This window comes from Globicephala melas, chromosome 8, assembly GCF_963455315.2.
Source record: "Globicephala melas chromosome 8, mGloMel1.2, whole genome shotgun sequence".
Classification (NCBI taxonomy): Eukaryota; Metazoa; Chordata; class Mammalia; order Artiodactyla; family Delphinidae; genus Globicephala; species Globicephala melas.
This window is the reverse complement of record NC_083321.1, coordinates 42,574,932-42,591,930: the sequence shown is the minus strand read 5'-3', so window position 1 is coordinate 42,591,930 and position 16,999 is coordinate 42,574,932. Positions and strand designations below refer to the sequence as shown.

General features: G+C 45.8%; 1 protein-coding gene across 3 annotated transcripts in view; it reads left to right on the top strand.

The window, feature by feature from the left end:
* The window catches only part of TEAD1 (TEA domain transcription factor 1), a 259,922-nt gene that overhangs the window by 187,629 nt on the left and 55,294 nt on the right, over positions 1 to 16,999 (top strand). For 2 of the 3 annotated variants that reach the window (XM_030831438.2, XM_060303492.1), the window contains 3 exons: positions 934 to 996; positions 14,799 to 14,933; positions 16,052 to 16,098. In XM_030831438.2, coding sequence (XP_030687298.1) covers positions 934 to 996; positions 14,799 to 14,933; positions 16,052 to 16,098 — 245 coding nt within the window. Of the gene's footprint in view, positions 1 to 781; positions 845 to 933; positions 997 to 14,798; positions 14,934 to 16,051; positions 16,099 to 16,999 lie in introns of all 3 variants that reach the window. The other variant, XM_070046141.1, reaches the window with a different exon arrangement.

Sequence of the window (16,999 nt, the reverse complement as noted above, 5' to 3'; positions counted from 1 at the left end):
TTTTAGGCGGCAGTTGGTGATACCTCTCCAATGTGAATTTGTTGTTCAGCAAATCCATGTGGTTTTTCAACCCAGATTTTTAACAGGATGGCTGGCTGGCTGTATTCACACTTTTCGCTCTGTAATAATATGCAAATCCACTTGGCGCCCAGTCAATACCCAAAAGAGTGGAAGGATTAAAGATATTTATAAGGGGGAAAAAAAAAAGCTCTGCTAACTGGGTCTTTCCATTTCTCTTTGAGATCTAATTTACATGTCAGTATTATTTTAACATTTGCTACAGAATCCAGAGCACTTAATGAGATCAGAATACAACCTACAGCTTCAGCTTTTTGATTCTGCGGAATGTGCTAATTTATGGATAGTCTCTTCTAAATTGAGAAAAAGGGATTTTCCCTCCTGATACTGAGAAGCTATAAATATTTTCATTTACCTCTACTCCCACCTTTTTAATTTTATAAAGAAAACAACCCCACTCTCCCCCTCTCATCTCGTGCCCATGATTTCTCCTGGGTGAGAAAACTAAGATTAGTTTCAACTTTCATCCTGACTCCAGTCACTGCAGTGATGACCCAGTCTGAAAAGCTTAGAGCAGCGCTGGGGGCTTGGTGTCTGGCTGGGACTGTGTATTCCTAACTGCAGAGCTTTGTTGAGATGCAAATAACCTTCCCCACCCCCCCACCCCGAAACCCTCCCAAGGAGTAGCGATTTTATATTTGATTTCCTTTTTTTGTTTTGTTTTGTTTTGTTTTGTTTCCCCTCATAAACCCGAACAATGTAGGTGTCTAGTCATATACAGGTCTTAGCAAGAAAGAAAGTTCGAGAAATTCAAGCCGCCATTAAGGTACGTCTGGCTTGCCCAGTTGTAGGGGGCTTTTCATCTCCATGGTTACAGGCTTTTCCTTTGTTTTCCTCCCTTCCCCTACCCTGCAGGTGTCTAGTCACATTCAGGTTCTTGCCAGAAGGAAATCTCGTGATTTTCATTCCAAGCTAAAGGTATGCGCTTTCCTGCTTTTTGGCTTGTGGTTGCTATGCATCTCACTTCCTGTTTTCCATGGTGACTGGTGAATGCCTGGTGCTGGGATTCTGGTAACCTAGTTTCCTCGCATGTGAGAGCTGTTTACATTTCTTTGTGTCTAATCTCTCTGTTTCTGTACTAGCCTCACATTAAGCTCAGAGAGAGAGAGAGAGAGAGAGAGAGAGAGAGAGAGAGTGTGTGTGTGTGTTTGTGTGTGTGTGTGTGTGTGTGTGTCCCTAATAACAATGCAAATGCAGCAGAGAGCTGGTCTTGATAACTTTTCAGCACAGAAACATGATTTTTTTTTTTACGCTTCAAATAACCACCAAGCAGCCCTGAGCTAGGAGAGGGGAAAAAAGTCAAAGAGATGCAAAGTTGGTGTAGAAATTATAAATGAATCATTTCCAAGTGGCCATCATGAAATTACTTTGAAAAAAATTTAGAAATTATTTTAATTTGTGCTTTTGATGTATTTTCAGTACTTATGAAAAATACATCTTCTTCATGTAATTTTTCATGAGTTCTTCCAACAGAGAGTATTTTCTGCCAGATTTCTTCCACATTGCTTAATGTTTTTTAAGTGTGTGGCTTTGTTAATTAAAAAAGAAATTGGAGGTGAGGGCTTAAAAAAATGATAGGTCTTAGAGATGGGAAAGCTCTTGATCAAATCCATGTTTGCAATTCCGTTTATACTTGAGTTTATTATTTTTTTTGTACATGTGCCTCATGTTCCAGTCTTTTAAAATATATTTCATAGCAAAAACAGAGGCATGGACGACTTAAAAATGCAAGTTCTCCCTATTTTCTCTCGTTCCAAAACTTGCAGTAGAACATGCATGACTTTTTCCCTCCATAATGCCCTATCTGAGAAATGCAAAGGGATTATAGTTTGCGTGGAGGAGCTCTACTCTATAATAAAAATGAATCTGTAGTCCATATTGTTGTCTTTCGCACAAGCCTGTTTTTGGTTCTGTTCTGATTTTTCCCCCCATACATTAAGTAAATTTGTGTTTTTGTTCTAAACTAAAGGACAAAGTGTGATTTCACAGCCCCAAGTGGTGAACACTGGGACCCTTCCCAAAGGCCTCCAACATTTTTTATGCAAACGACGCTGACTGTGAAATAGGTCTAGCGACCAGGAAGGCGCATTTGGGGTGCCCTCTGCAGTGGGCAGCATGCTGGCTCGCTCGCTCACACATGTGGCTGATGGTGGCTGGCTTTTAGTTGCACTGGCTGAGCAGTTGGAAGACTAAAATAACTTCGTAGCTCCTGCTTTTTAACCAAAGGTGCAGTCCTTTCTATGTGGATGTAACTACCCCAGTGTTTGCTCAAGTTCTCACTCTGTTTCTAGTTTCTCTAACGGATTAATGATGTACAAAGAAGTTTACAGACATCAATTTTGTGTTTCCATCTGTGATGTTATGAATTGTTCTATTTCTGCACTGTGTGGTTCCTGTATGCTCACCAGGGCACATGGCCCTGGACCGAAAGCCCTGTAAATGGTGGGTAAAGCTCTCCCGGTCAGAGGGGATCCCCATGGGATTCCAGAAGCACTCTTTTTCTCTCTTGGTGACTTGACAAATTTTCCTCAATGGAAACAGTTTTGCCGTTATCTTATACATACACATACATACCAACACACAGTCGTTTTTGTGTTTGTTCTTACAAAAAGACTTCCCCCCACTTTCAGCCAGCCCTGGACCACTCTCCTCTGGGGCGGGCACGAAGAAGAGGCAGAGACAGAGGCAGTGGGGTAGCAACTGGCTCAGCATTTCATCTCCAAGAACCACCTCCATCTTCTTACAGTTCCTTTCCTTCCTCCCTACCTCATTACTCTTGGAAAAATGGAGGCCTTTGTTCTTCCCATCAGCTAATACCAGTCGAGTGTTCCAGGCATGGCGCTTATCACAGTGGGCAGTTAACAACCAATCCTCTATTCACAGAGCTGGCCGTGGAAGTGGGAATGTGAAACATAGGGCACTGTAGGATAAGTGTCCGCAGAAAGAGCCAAAGTTAAATGTGTAGGCAATCCCAGAGACGAGCTGTATGGACAGTGTGCTGCTGAGTTTGGGGATGAAAGACAGGAGTTAGTGCAGTGCAGGGCCTCTTGTGTGTTCTCTCATGTAAGCTCACTACAAAGTGAGTTCCATTCTCAGATTTTCAGGAGTAATATTCAGGAAACCAGGGATCCAAAGGTTTAATTAACTCACCAAAAGCCATCCAGCATAGGAAGTGGCGAAGTCAGGATCTGAACTTTCTGAATCCTAAACTACTGCTCTTCCAGACAGGGTTTCCTGTAGCGGAGGCTGAAGTGGATTTCAAGCAGTAGGCTTCTCATCAGTACACACTGTAGATAACGTGTCACCACCGCTCACGCCCCTTTGGACCTGGGCGTGCAGGCCTTGCTTCCCACAGTCCCTCAGCCACTACATTTTAGAAGTAAGATGATTTTTAAACTTTGAGCCATCGGTCAAGATGTGGGCGTAATTTGGGATTGACGGTCATCAGTATCTCGGGGTGATGTGTTCCTGGCTGCAGAGCTGCTGTGTCCCCACTCGGAGGGAGTTAGGACAGTTGAGGAGAATAAGGCTGGCTGCCACCTGCCTGCAGATATCCTGCTGCCTTCACCTCCCACAGGCGTTTTATGTTAAAGATGCCCTCCTTAACCTTCCTGCCAGCCATTACCAGGAAACGGGCTCAGGCCCCTTGGCGTGGTAGGAGGATAGAACTCCTCTCTCTGTCTGCACTTTCTTGTTCAGCTCTGGAGTCTAACGTCCTCGGGAGGCAGGGATGAGCATCCTCGCCGAGTTCCTTGTGGGGTCAGGCTGATAGCCTCTGACTTCTTGGCCTCCCAACACTGGCTAATGAGATAAACTCACTACAGAAGTTGAAGTCATCTCAGTAGACAGCAAGGACAGCTTCTGAGCAGGGGTAGGGGTGGCAGGAAGTATCCAGACTCACAACAGGTGCCGTGCTTTGTCTGAGACGATGCAGCAAGACTTCCTGGAGGAGATAGCCGTTGACTGGCCATCTCCGGACCTGTCCTTGCCGTGCCTTGCCAGCCGGGCTTCTCGCCGTTTCTCCGCATGCTCTGAAGTCAAAGGATTTCTGTTCCCTGGGGTGGACAGAGGCCTGTGGCCCTCCTGTGAAGACTGAAGCCAAGTTTCATTTCCCTGTTCTCCCTCGGGGTTTGAAAAAGTGGTTTGCTCACACCTGGGGCCGGGGCCAGGGCCAGGGCCAGGGCCAGGGCCAGGTGTGGCTTCCGAGGGCACCCTCTTGCCTGTGAGCCTCTCTTCACTTTCCCAGGAAGGGTGCAGGAGAATTCTTGAGGCTAGTGGTTTTCCAGCCTTTTTTAAGCAGCAAAACTCACATTTCAGATTGAAATCTTACTCGAAATTTTCCATATATAAAAGAGTAAAAGCTGTTTTATTTAAAGCTCACACTCTCTCATCCTTAGCAGTGGCCTCTTTGGCTGGTTCTGTTGAATAAGGTTTGAAACCCCACACTGCTTTAGGCAGAAGGAAAAGGAAATGCCCGCCTCTCAGCCGTGCCTCCGGCCTTTATGGGACAGCTTGGGGGTCCCACTTAGAGCCCACATTTTCTAAATTCCGTAGCCTGTTCTGCCATAGCCTTCTGAAGAAAACAGGCTCGAGAGAGTGGTTATTCTCATGTCACGGTTGTGGATGAGTCATCCTAGCTACAGAAGTCACGCTCTTGAAAATCTCTTAGGATGCGTTTCAAAGGTCAGCTTTATGCTTCTGCTAAATGCATTGCTTCTCAAAGTGCTTGTTTGTGAGCCAGATCACCCCAAAATGTGTGGATTTTAATTTTCGTTTAAAACAAAATTGTTTTAGTAAAAGTTTTAAGATTTCCGTGTAGATTTGAACTTTAAAAGCGCAGAAATGATTACTTAATTCAGTCCAGTAATGGTTCCATTGAGAAGCCATGTGTTCTAGACCCTTTAGTAGATGTTGGGCGTGGAAAGTTGAATACACAAGAGTCTCTGTTTTGGGGGAACACTCATTCTTTCTGTTATTTTTGGCCACATTTGGGGAAAATACAAGATTCCCGGTGGATTGTCTCCAGCTAGGGGGCTCTGCAGTAGAAATTTAACAGAGCAGTGCAAAGACCACGCAGTGAAAAGGATGATTAATTCTGAGTGTGGGGGAATTAAAGAAAGCCCCGTGGAGGGGGTTCCATTAGAACTAAGCGTAGAGGAAGGTAGAGAATTTCCACAGATAATGGGGGTGGGGGGGTTGGGGGAACCATGAAGAACACCCATCTAGCTGGAGACATGGAACGAGGAATGAGACTGGAGGGGTGAGGTTCCCCTGAGGAGCATGGGAACACGCAGGGGTCGTTCACAGTTATGCTTTGGAAAGATCCCTCCAACCATTTTTAGAGGATAGCGCGGAGCGAGGCAAAGCTGGAGGCAGGGAGGCTAATTCAGGGGCTGCTCTAAGAAGCCAAGGGAGCAAGATGTGGGCCTGGACCAGGGGCCGACCAAGCACCCCTGGGGCCCTGCTCCGTGGCTCTTGTCCATCCGTATTGGCACCCTTGGCTGGTCCCCACTCCACTCCAATCTGATTGCTGCATGCTCTTTCTTGCTCATTGTTTTTAAAGAGTGAATTACGTTAAAAAGTTCTATTCTTATTAAGTCTGAAAACTGTACACTGAAACTTTTCAAAGGCAGCATTTAAAACTTAGGTTAGGGCTTCCCTGGTGGCGCAGTAGTTGAGAGTCCGCCTGCCGATGCGGGAGACACGGGTTCGTGCCCCGGTCCGGGAAGATCCCACATGCTGCGGAGCGCTGGGCCCGTGAGCCATGGCCGGTGAGCCTGCACGTCCGGAGCCTGTGCTCCGCAACGGGAGAGGCCACAACAGTGAGAGGCCCACGTACCACAAAATAAATAAATAGATAGATAGATAGATAGATAAATAATAAAAAATTAAAAACATTTAAAAAAAAACTTACGTTATTAAAGCCCGGGTTCTCTTAAAGTAATGGCCATTAACTGAGAGTGTACATCAAAATTAACCATGAAGTTTTTGTTGCTAAATTTTAAATACACCAAAAAGTTAGTACAGAGAATGACATATTAAGCATTCATGTTTGTACTATCCAGAAATGATTCTTTTCATTATATTTCCTTTAAGGTTTTTTTTCTTTTTAACTGAAAGAAATCAAATGGCAAAACATTATTCTTACTTTTTCTAATTTCCTCTACCTACTGTCTTTCCTCAACCAATCTCAGCCCCTCACTATCAGTGTCTTTCCTTGCCATTTAGTATTTCCCTGAGAAAATCAAATCCAGTGAAAACTGTCTCTTCTCCTTTGGCCCTTATCCTAAAACTAAGCTAGATTTTTACCCATTGTTTACTATGAACTTGTGCTAAAGCCATTGGCACCAACCTGAGACTTCTTCTCTATAGTTTATCCTGGCCTGAGCTAGGATAGACTTGGCCAACAATTTGGGATGGCCTTGGACACAGACTTCAACCACAGGAGAGAGATGCAAGGGGCAAGAAAAACTAGGGGATAGTTGAAGAGGTCAAGGAACGATGTGAAGAGACCAAGAACCATCAGCAGGGAGACTGGGGCAGTAGGGAAAAGGGTGAAGGGGCCAGCAGAGTGCGGGTGAGATTCAGAAGCCCTAAGATGGATTGGAACTGCAAGGCATTTGTGGCCAGAGTGCCAGAATATTGGACATCAAATATATACTTTTATTTTTTTTTAATTTTCTTGACTAAAATGTCTAAAAGACAAGTCAGAGTGTGATAACCGCTGGTCTAGAACAGAGTCATTTCTCTGTGATGGGAGGACCACATGTTTGGCCCCTGCCCAGACAAGATCCTTTTGGCCCACCACTCTTCAGGTGCCTGGTTCTAGTTAGAAAGTAGAAGATGGATCCGTGCAGTTACAGCATGCAGGTGGCTTATAGGGCTATGGAACATGCATTGAGGAAGTCCACAGATGCTGACTCAGAAATCTCCCTCGGACCTTGTGTCACCAGCTGGGTCTACAGCAGTGTTGCCCATGCCGGTTTCATGTGTTATCTTCCATCTCCCCCTGTTCCCTAGTTTATCCCCTCATTGGAATCTGCAATTGAGCAGTGAGAGGCAGCAGCCTGTCTGAGAAGACTTTGCGTGGTACAGACTGAGGCCTGGCCTGCAACTTTAGACATGATTCTGTACTTTGAATTATTTCACTCACCATTAATTCATCAAAAGGTCTTTAACTGTTTTTGCTTTTTTTTTTAAGCTCCATGGATTTATTATCCCAGCATGTAGAAAGACTGCAGAAATGTTCTCTGTGCGCTATAAACAGTCTCTTCTTTCCTACTCAGAGTTCCTACTTAGAGTTTCCTGCTCTGAGTCTCTGTATGTTCGTTTGTCCTGGGAGGTTGTCCAGTCCCCGCCCAGAGGCCTCCTTTCCCTGATAGCAGCAAAAAGGTGGTCCTTTATTTGCTGGCTTCAGAGGCTTGTGAGAGCCACAGCCAAGCTCTGCAGGCCACCACCACACTGTGGACTGTCCTCATCGTTGTGGACTGTCCTCATCTTCCCCTGAAGGTGGACCAGGCCACTTCTGGTTTGGGGTGTGTTTTGGTGAGTGCATGAGTCCAGACAGTGCTAAGAGTAAAGGAAGTCTTTGTTCTGCCCTAACCTCAGCAGGAATACATCTTAGGCAATAGACATATTCATGTCAAGCTCTGGATTGTATTGAAGAAAAGCCTGTACTTGCTGACATTGCATCATCCCAGTAGAGCAGAAAAAAGCCTGAGCTTCTCTGATTGTGTCCAGTCGTTGGTGACTAATTTACGAGCTCCATGTGCTCCCCGGGGCCATTTTCTTCGTTCTCGCCCTGGTGGCCTTTGTGATTTGATTTCTGAGCAGGCCATTCTTTCCAACCTGCCATTCCTTCCAGTAAGCAGAGAGCTTAAAGTTCAAATTGTTGATTTAATTCTCTTGAGGAGTTCAAGAACTTTGCTGTGGCTTTGCTGCATCTACACTGCTGAATCCTGGCTGTGTCACCACTGATTCTATCCAGGAATGGGCCTGTCCACGGGGAAGACACGCTGCACTTCATCCAGTGGTGCTCCCCATGGCCTTCTGAGCCACTTTGCTCGTTCAGGCGTTGACTGTTAACAGTACACAAGGCAAAAGAAGCCCGAAACAACCACCTCCTTTGTCTCAACGCCAGCACCAAGGCACTTGGCCTTGCTGCAGGATTTGGGAAATGATACACCGCCTTTCCTGGCATCTCCCAAACTTCAAGGAGTTCTTTTGCATTCATGACATGTACTCTTTCTCCTCAGCAATATTTTCATTACCTTTTTTTAAATTTAGCTGGGTTAAAACCAAAACTGGAGGCAGTTAAGTTCTTGTGCTTGGATGTGGTGGAATTAGAACCTCTCATCAACGGTGTGATGATACAGAACTTACAGTGTAAACTAGGAGACTGAATACATTTACCTTTCTATGTCAGCTGAGCCAGGTCTGGATTTTCTCTTTAAGGACAACAGAAACAGCTTCATTCTACATTTTTATCCCTTCCTAGGGAAATCCCATTGTTAACTGGCCTCCAATATAAACAGTGCTCAATCACATTGAGCCCAGAGGTATGTACTCAGGACCAGGGCTCCTAAGCATTTCAGCTCTCCAGTGACTTGAGCCTGGATGGTCGGTCATGTGGGCCCCATAGATGGCACGTCCACAGAATGGCGAGGCTGTGGGCACTGTGTGCTCAGAGTGGTTGATGTGGTTCTCAAAGCACTCTTGAAGGTGAGTGTTGTCGTCACTTTGCAAGTGAGGATGCAGAGGCTTGCAGTGGCTAAGGGGCTCACCCAGGGTCACCAGTCTGAACTGGATCCCAGGGCTATCTGGCACCACAGCCCAAGCAAGCTGTGTTGTCATGCTGCCTCCTTACAGAGTGCTCGCTGGTAGAGGATGAGGGCTCATTGCCCTAACTCGAGATGCTTTTGCATCGTCTCCCTCAACTGAGCCCTGTTTTCATTGTGTCTGCCTGTTCGAATGAAACAGAGAAGATGAATGGTGGGAGCTGGTACTTTCTGGCTTTTCAAGGGAGATTTGCCTCCTGCCTCTTACTGTCCCTCATGGAGAAAAGGGCTAAAGTTAGTGGGTGCCTTCTCCCCAACACCCAGACCTGGCATTAGCAGACCTAAATCCCAGGCTTCCTGGTAGAGAGTCATCAGGCACACCTACAAATCACAGATCCTTGTCTGCAGTCCTTTATGATGCTGAGCCCCAGATGAGAATTAAAGGAAACACTATTGACAATTATAAACTACTAAATATAGAACAGTACATTTAAAAATGGACAATGGTAAAAGCCTTGAAAAATTTTTCTTTGATGTGAATGGAGTTTTTGGCATTTGGAAATACAATAAGATGAATTAATTGCTACTCATTACATGTCAAGTCAGGAGAAGCATGAATGGGCCTTCTCTCCTTGGCATTAGCCATTGCCCGCCTGAAATAGGCCCTTTTGTATTTACTCCTGCTTTCTCTAATAATAAGCAAATTAGAGATCATGGCTTGAAAAATTCAAGTGCCCTCCATCCTTTCTCCAAGCCATCATAGACTCTTATGATGTTTATCTGCTTAAGGGCTACTGCTAATAATTGCAGAGGTCATGTGAATCCACATAGTGCAAGATTAGAAACAACATCTGCAAAATTACTTCTTAGGAAAGTATTGTTTTGTCTTTTTCTGAAAAAGTGATTTTGCAAGCAAATTGCTATCTTTCCTCTCATGTGCTATATTTTTATATTGCTGAGAGAAGTATATTTGGAGAAGAACACTTAATAGCTATCCGAAGTTTTTGTATCCATGGTCTTTTTTATTTTTGACTGTACATATTTTTCCTGATGTATTGGTGGGCTTCCATATGAAGAAATTAGATTGGAGTCTTTAAATTCTGAAATGATGGCCCCTGAATAAGCAGGAGTATATTGATTTAGTATGCTGTTCATTCAGATTTCATATGTAGCCACTATAATATAGTACATGCGAGCATGCGCCATTTTATATTATCTTTAAAATGTGTTTATGATTAATGCCTAAAAATTATGAGATAATTGATTCCCCAGAATATTTAAAAGCTGAGAAAACAGAGGGGGGAACAAGGGTCCCCTACTTTCCAGAGACTGATTCATAAAATCTCCCTGAGTTTGAAGAGCGCACCACTCCAGCCATGTGCATCTGTGATAGGCTGCCTTCCTGTCATGGATATCACCTGAAGACATTTTCCAAACATTGTGTACATTTCAGCAGCAAGAAGAAGGTAGTCAGCTGATCCCAGAGTTGTAGTGGCAGCCTTGCTCTGCTTCATGAAATATGAAAGCCTGTTTACTTAGTAACAATAACAGTTTGAAAGGCTTCAGGCTGAGAAGTTTATGTCTGCCATGGCCTGCTGGACCCCGCGTGGCAGAGGTAGTGAGGCCGTTGACAGCGCGGTATGCCAGGAATGGGGCAGGAAGAGAGTCGAGTGGGTACTGAGACGTGCACCCTGCCTTGGAGTGCTTCGTCTGCCCTCAGTCTCAGGTCACATGGGCTGTTTGTTCTTAGCACTCCATCAACAGTCTTAGACCCATGTTTCCTGCTCCATAAATATTTTCCACATTCCAGGTTGTGGGTTTGAGTTTGGGTTTGGTTGGATAAGGGAGATATGCCTTTTCTTTCCCCACTTTGGCTTTTTATGGCCTCATTCTTTATAATCTTAGGAATAGAAGGGCTTAAAATCAGTAAAAAGGAGTGAATATGAAGTTGTCCACGCTTTTTCCTAGGACACATTTTTCCTCGTGCATACTCGTATGTACACATGCATACACTCAGTATTTTCTGTAATCTAAGACATCATAGACGATAACTCAGTATTGACTTAATAACAGTTTTTCAAGATAAAACAATGTGCTCATCCTTTGTAAATCTCTTCCACATCTCAGAAATATTAGTGTGAAAACATCTTAGAATAAAATTAATGTGGTGTACAAATGTAGCATATATTTTTGATTTTACTTAAGCTACTGTTGTTTGGATGGATTAGCGACACCCCCACCCCCACCCCCCTTTATTCTGGGGGTAGGTGGTGATGATAGAGTGGAACGTTTAAAAGTCCAGGATATTAGACTAGAATGACACAGAGATGCCATTTAGTCAGGTCTGACACTGAGAGTTATAATTTCTTCAAAGCCAGGCATGTATCTCTAGGCTGAAAATGACAATTTAGACATCCTTCAATTGAAATCTCTCAGCTAGGTGTACTCCCATTTCAGGATAAGTAGGCCTATAGCCAGTCTCTCAGTTCTGATTTCGAGATCTCCCTGGTGGTGCTTATTATCTGCAGGGTTACTTTAGATTTTAAACAAATTTTTAATTTTCCATCGTATATCATAGTAGAGGGGAGATGTTATAAAATTAAGTGAGTACTCAGAATGTCACCACTAAAAAAAGTAAGAGATAACTGGTGTAGACATTTTAGTCCATTTGTAGGAAATTGCCTGTTCTCAAGTAGGCAGGTCAAGTGCAGAAAGAACCTCTACCTGAGATAAAATTTCCTCTCTGCACTTGGCTTTCTCTCTATTAGGACAGGTGGCCAAGAACTGCCCAAATTTTAACATCCTGCTGTCTTTTCACTAGTGGTTTTTCAGCTATATGTATTAAGATGTATTTGCTTATAATGGATGTCAAACTCACAGCTATGAATACTTTTAGAATCAGAAGACCTTTAGAAAATAAAGTACAACTCTTTCCTTTGTAGTTGAAGAAAATTAGAGTGTTAGGTGATTTGCCCAAGGTAATACAGCCCATTAATGTCAGGTGGAGGGCAGGTTTGGAACCAGGTCTCCAGACTCCCCAGCACGTACGCCTTTTACTGGCATAGAGCAAGTTGGTGTGCTCGCAGCAGTTGACTTGCTCTTCTGCTTCTGAACTTCTGTTTTCATTTGGGTACCTGGTGGAATGCTGGGTAATAAGAGAGTCAAACCTGACTTTATTTAACAAAAGAAAAAGACCGTATTCTGAAGTGTCTGGAGCTATGTGACATAAATGGCAAAGGTGGTGACTTTTCTCCTTTCCTCATTGACTGATTACCCTGTTAGAAAAGAAAAGTATCAAACTTTCGTGAACGTTTTGAAGAACTTTTCAATCAGCCTAGCAAAGGGAAACATCTCAAGCAACTCTAATAGAGTAAGAGTGGGTTGTGGAGATGTAGGTACTTATTTCCATGTGGACCTGGACTTAACGATTCCTGGTCACTGCACCCAAGTGTGCACAGACGCACTTTGTATTTGGGCAAGCAGAACCGCCCCTGTCATCAGCATTTCATAAACACAGAAGTCTCAGGTCCGAGAGAGGCCCCATGACGTACTCTTGGAATAGAGCCAAGCCCACAGCTCTTTTGTAGTTATTCTGCACAGTCTGCATCGGCCAGGCAGACAAGCAGCCTGGGCTGCCATTTTCTCAGCTCCCCCCGCCTGGGCCCTGGACAGGTTGTAAGGCTTGTAGCTCGCTGGGGAAGGCACCTGTGGTTATACCTATGCCATTCCTTCGGTTTCCTTGAGGGTACTGATAATCATTTTATTAAGGGTTACATGACTTGGGGGCTGGGGTCCAAAGGGACTGGTCCAAAGAGAAACCCATGAGCTTGTATTGATGTCAAGGTGCTCTTGACAGAGAAGGAAGAAAGTGTGACTGAGCCAGGTTTCCTGTTCCTGATACCAGGGTTACCCTCTGAGGGGATGGCGGGGCAGGTGGCAGGTGGAACTGCAGGACCAGCTAAGGGTAGACTGACGCGCACTGAGGTTTGTACGTGTCAGGCCCAGTTTGGCTGTAGGGCATTTGCACACACACCGTCAGTTTATCATAAAATTCCACTGACTTCAATATTTGCCTTTTTTCCTGGGATCTCAGTGTCTGAAATGTTTCAGGCCTTTAAAAAAAGGTGACCTGAGAAAGCTGGCTTCAGGATAGAACGTTCAGCAGATTAGCAAATGGAACTTCAACTCGAAGAATGCCATCTGACCAGAGGCAGCAAAGGCATCACTTCAGTCTCTGGGGACCAATAATCCTGCAGGCCTCCAGAGCCCTCCTGGTGTCATTCAGCTGCAGCAGTGCCCTTACAGATACTCATTATGACCATGTGTATCCCCGAATAGCTGTTAGATGAGGCTCGTTTTTTCAGTTGAGAGCCAGAGAAGTGTATGAAATATAAAATTTTATGCAAACGTTAGGCTCCTTTTCAAGGGTTAATTTAAGCGTTTTGAAAATTCACACGGTGCTCCTGGCAGTTATGGGGCAAAGTGGCGTCCCTACCTTGGGAGCACCTGATTGATCTTCCTTAGAACCCTCTAGTACTTGTCTTGTAGGCTTTGATTCCCCCCCCCCTTTTGGCCTTGCCTTTGGCGCCTCAGCATGTTTATTCATCACCTTTGGGTATATCTGTAAACACTGAAGCCACCTCTCAGCTGGTACTCAGTGTCTTAGCCTGAAGCTTCCCTTGACCTTCACTCTCTGTCTGAACTCTGAATGACAGCTGGGGAGAGTGCTCTTTTTACTCTGATGTCACCATTTTGTTCCTGTTTTGATGGAGTCTGGGCCTGGGATAGCTTGCATAGACCTTGTGCAAGCAGCCAGGACCCTTGACATGTTTACTGAGTGTGAAGCCCTGCCCCCACCATCAGGGCCTGTCCCACACCAGGGGCCTGACCATTTCTCCATCTGTACTGGGGAAGCCTCAGAACCAGCTCAGAGGAGTTGGGAGTTGCGGTTGTTGATAATTGCCCTTTAGATAGTTACCTGGGTCACACATTTCTCCTAAAATGTGAAAAAAAAAAAAAAACCCACGCTCCTACGCGTTTTATTTTACCCAAGTGTCATGTGTTTGTATACGTATATTATTTTTTAACTAAGAAGAAAAATAACCCTGCCTTTGTAACGCAATCCTTTTAACAAATTGTTTATTGTTGTATCCAGGTAACAAGCATGGTAAGTATTTTCACCAAATCGAGTATTCTGTACTTTAGCTGTGCTTGGCAGACTTTTTGGCTAGCTGTGTGTTCTCAGCCTTGGCTTTTTTAGAAAAGACCCTTTTAGGAAAAGGGGAAACCACTTACCTGGTAGCATCCCCTGTGTCCTTGGGTATAGAAAGAACCCGTCTAGCCTTTGACCCAGGCGGGGATACCTGAGAAAGCATGCCCCCCGCCAGCATGCTGCTTGGCCCCGTCATCGCCCTGCCTCATCGCCCCGCCGCCCCGCTGCTTCTGAGCCTCCCCACCAGGTGTCTGCCAGGGCTCCCAGGCCGAGCACACAGACGGGCCTCCCAGCACTCTGCGATGGTCCTACCCCAGATCCACAACCACGCCTCTTCTCTCACCCTCCTCCCCATCTGTGTGCTTGAAAGCAGGGCCTTTTTTCCCCTCTCCTTGAGTCTGTTAAGTAATTGGAGACATCTCCCTTTGGAAGCTGGAAAAATAAATACGTTGTCCACTCTTCTCAGAGGCTTCCCATTCTGTTGGAAAATGGATTAAAATTTTTTTTCTTTTTAAACCTTGCTACCGGGTGTTCTCAGTAAATGTTCAGAGTTACAGTAGGTTGAGTGTGTTTTTAGCCTTCTGGCTGTGTTTATTTATCTGTGCATGTTTGCTTTTTTGGCCTTTTTTGTGGCACTGTATTTTAGTCCCTGTGCTCGTGGCTGTGCCTGTTTAAGCTGCCTGGTAGCCATGTGTTGTGTATTAATTCTGTGTGTCACTGTCACCTTCAAGGATCAGACTGCAAAGGATAAGGCCCTGCAGCACATGGCCGCCATGTCGTCAGCCCAGATCGTATCAGCCACTGCCATTCACAACAAGCTGGGGCTGCCAGGGATCCCACGCCCCACCTTCCCAGGGGCGCCGGGGGTAAGTTATGAGGTGGATCCTGAGCGCATGGGGTCCACGTGGCCAAGCACAGAGCCATCCACCTGGCGCTTCTTGTTAATTGGGTCAGGTGTAAGAGAGGGTAAGGACCATTTTGTGGCGCCCTGTTGCTGAGTGCAAAATGGTGAAAGAAAGCATGGAGCGAGGGAGAGGGGGAGAGTAAGAGAGGGAGAAAGAGAGGGAAGGAGCTTAATCCCTGAAGACATGGAATTAAGTATCACTTTTTTGGTGCCCTTCCAGGTTGTTATCTGCCTCTTCAGCTCTATCATTTTAATCCTGGCCCTTGGTCTCTGTTCCTGTGTCCTCAGGGTCACTTTATGGCAGCTAACTCCTAAAGGGACAGAAGTATTCTATTATCATTTTCATTTTGCACCTGCCAAGGGCTGAGAAGCTTAATGTTATGATCTCATTTAATCCTCAAAATAATCTTAAATGCCTCTTACTGTTATTGCCATTTTACAGATGAGAAAACTGGAGTTAATTAGTAACAAAACAAGAGTTTGGGTAACTTGATGGTAATCACATGGTTAGCGATGTCAGGACTTATACCCAGGGCTCTCTGACTCCCTTGACATCCTACTGCCTTTCCAGCAGGCCTCCAGTCAGCGGGCACCAGAAAGCTCAGGAAAGCTCACAGCAAAGGAGGCGTCTCTGCTGCTGCTCCGAGCTCCTGGCCTCTCGTTCTGAGCTGTGTCCTCTCCCCGGTGCTGGGAGCTGTGGAGGCACGTGTTACACAGGAAACATTTCAGAATGGAGGGAGGAGGAGAAGGGTGGGTAGGCACATGGGTAAAGCAGTCAGATGAGATATTTTTGAACCCTCTGCAGTGCACCCAGATTTCAGCTGGGTGTCAGGTGAACGCTGAAGAGCTGCTGCCTAGTCCCTGCCGTCCAGGAGATTTTCTGGAAGAAAAGCCAGAGGGAGCTGTAGGTTGCAGTCTTCTGCAGGGCAGCAACCATATTTGCATTTAGGGAAGGTCACTTTGCAGCTGGTGGATGATCTGAACCCACTGTCTTTAGCAAAGATTACAGTGCACAGACATCCTGAGCAGTGCTTTGAGGTGAACTCATAACCCTGAAGCTTTTTGCATTTTGCCTTCCAGTTCTGGCCGGGAATGATACAAACAGGACAGCCTGGATCCTCACAAGAGTAAGTTTGAGGAGGGGCCAGCAGTGACAACTAGGGGCTGGTCACAGCCCACCCCAGGTAGAGGTTTCCTGGCACCAGACTGCCTGGAGGCTTGGAGGAGAAGGGAGAATTAACCTGAGATCACCAAAGTCATCCCCTATTGTTATCTACTGAGGCCAATAGCAGGAAAGAGACTGCTCAGATCCGGTAGACATGTAAACACCTCACTCCCACCTTAAGTATTAGTGGTCGTGCAGCTGGCAACAGAAGGAGGGGCTCCATCCCTTCATGGCTTTGAGGGGCAGAGCCTGGGGTCCTCCTGAAAGTGCTTGCTTGAGAGAGGGCAGTGGAGGTGATCCTATAGCCCATTTTATTCCGGCTTTCCCTGTAGTGGGAGCAGCTAATAGAAAGTCCTACTGATGCTTTGAGGGCGAGGGAAGCAAGCTCAGTAAGCTGGAAGATAAGGGCAGTCTAGGGATAAAAGCAGAAAGGAACTCCTGCCCATGTATTCTCAAAAGAACTAGAGCTATTTGGCCCAGAGAAGGAGAGCCTGAAGCGTCCCAATCCTTGCCTGGAGATGGTGACCACTGACCTCGGTCTCTGCAGGGATCAGAGGAGAGGTTCAGAGGTAGATATCACAGCATGTGCAAGGCAGGCTGACGTCTGTCCAGCTCGTCCCCCAGAACTGGCATGAGGCTTGGTGGTTTGGTCCCCAGCAGCCTGCTGGCCCGTCTCAAATGGACAGCATACCTGGGTCTCTGTCTTGGCAGAGGTCTGCCTGGGCTGTGCTACCACCTGCAGACAGGGAACCTTACGGTGGCGAGGCCCCCAGGTGGGTCCCTAGCCCTGGGAGGCCAAGGCCAGGCCTGGGAAGTAGCCGCTGCTGCAGTCGTGGTTTCTGACTCTTCTCCGTCCTCTGTCT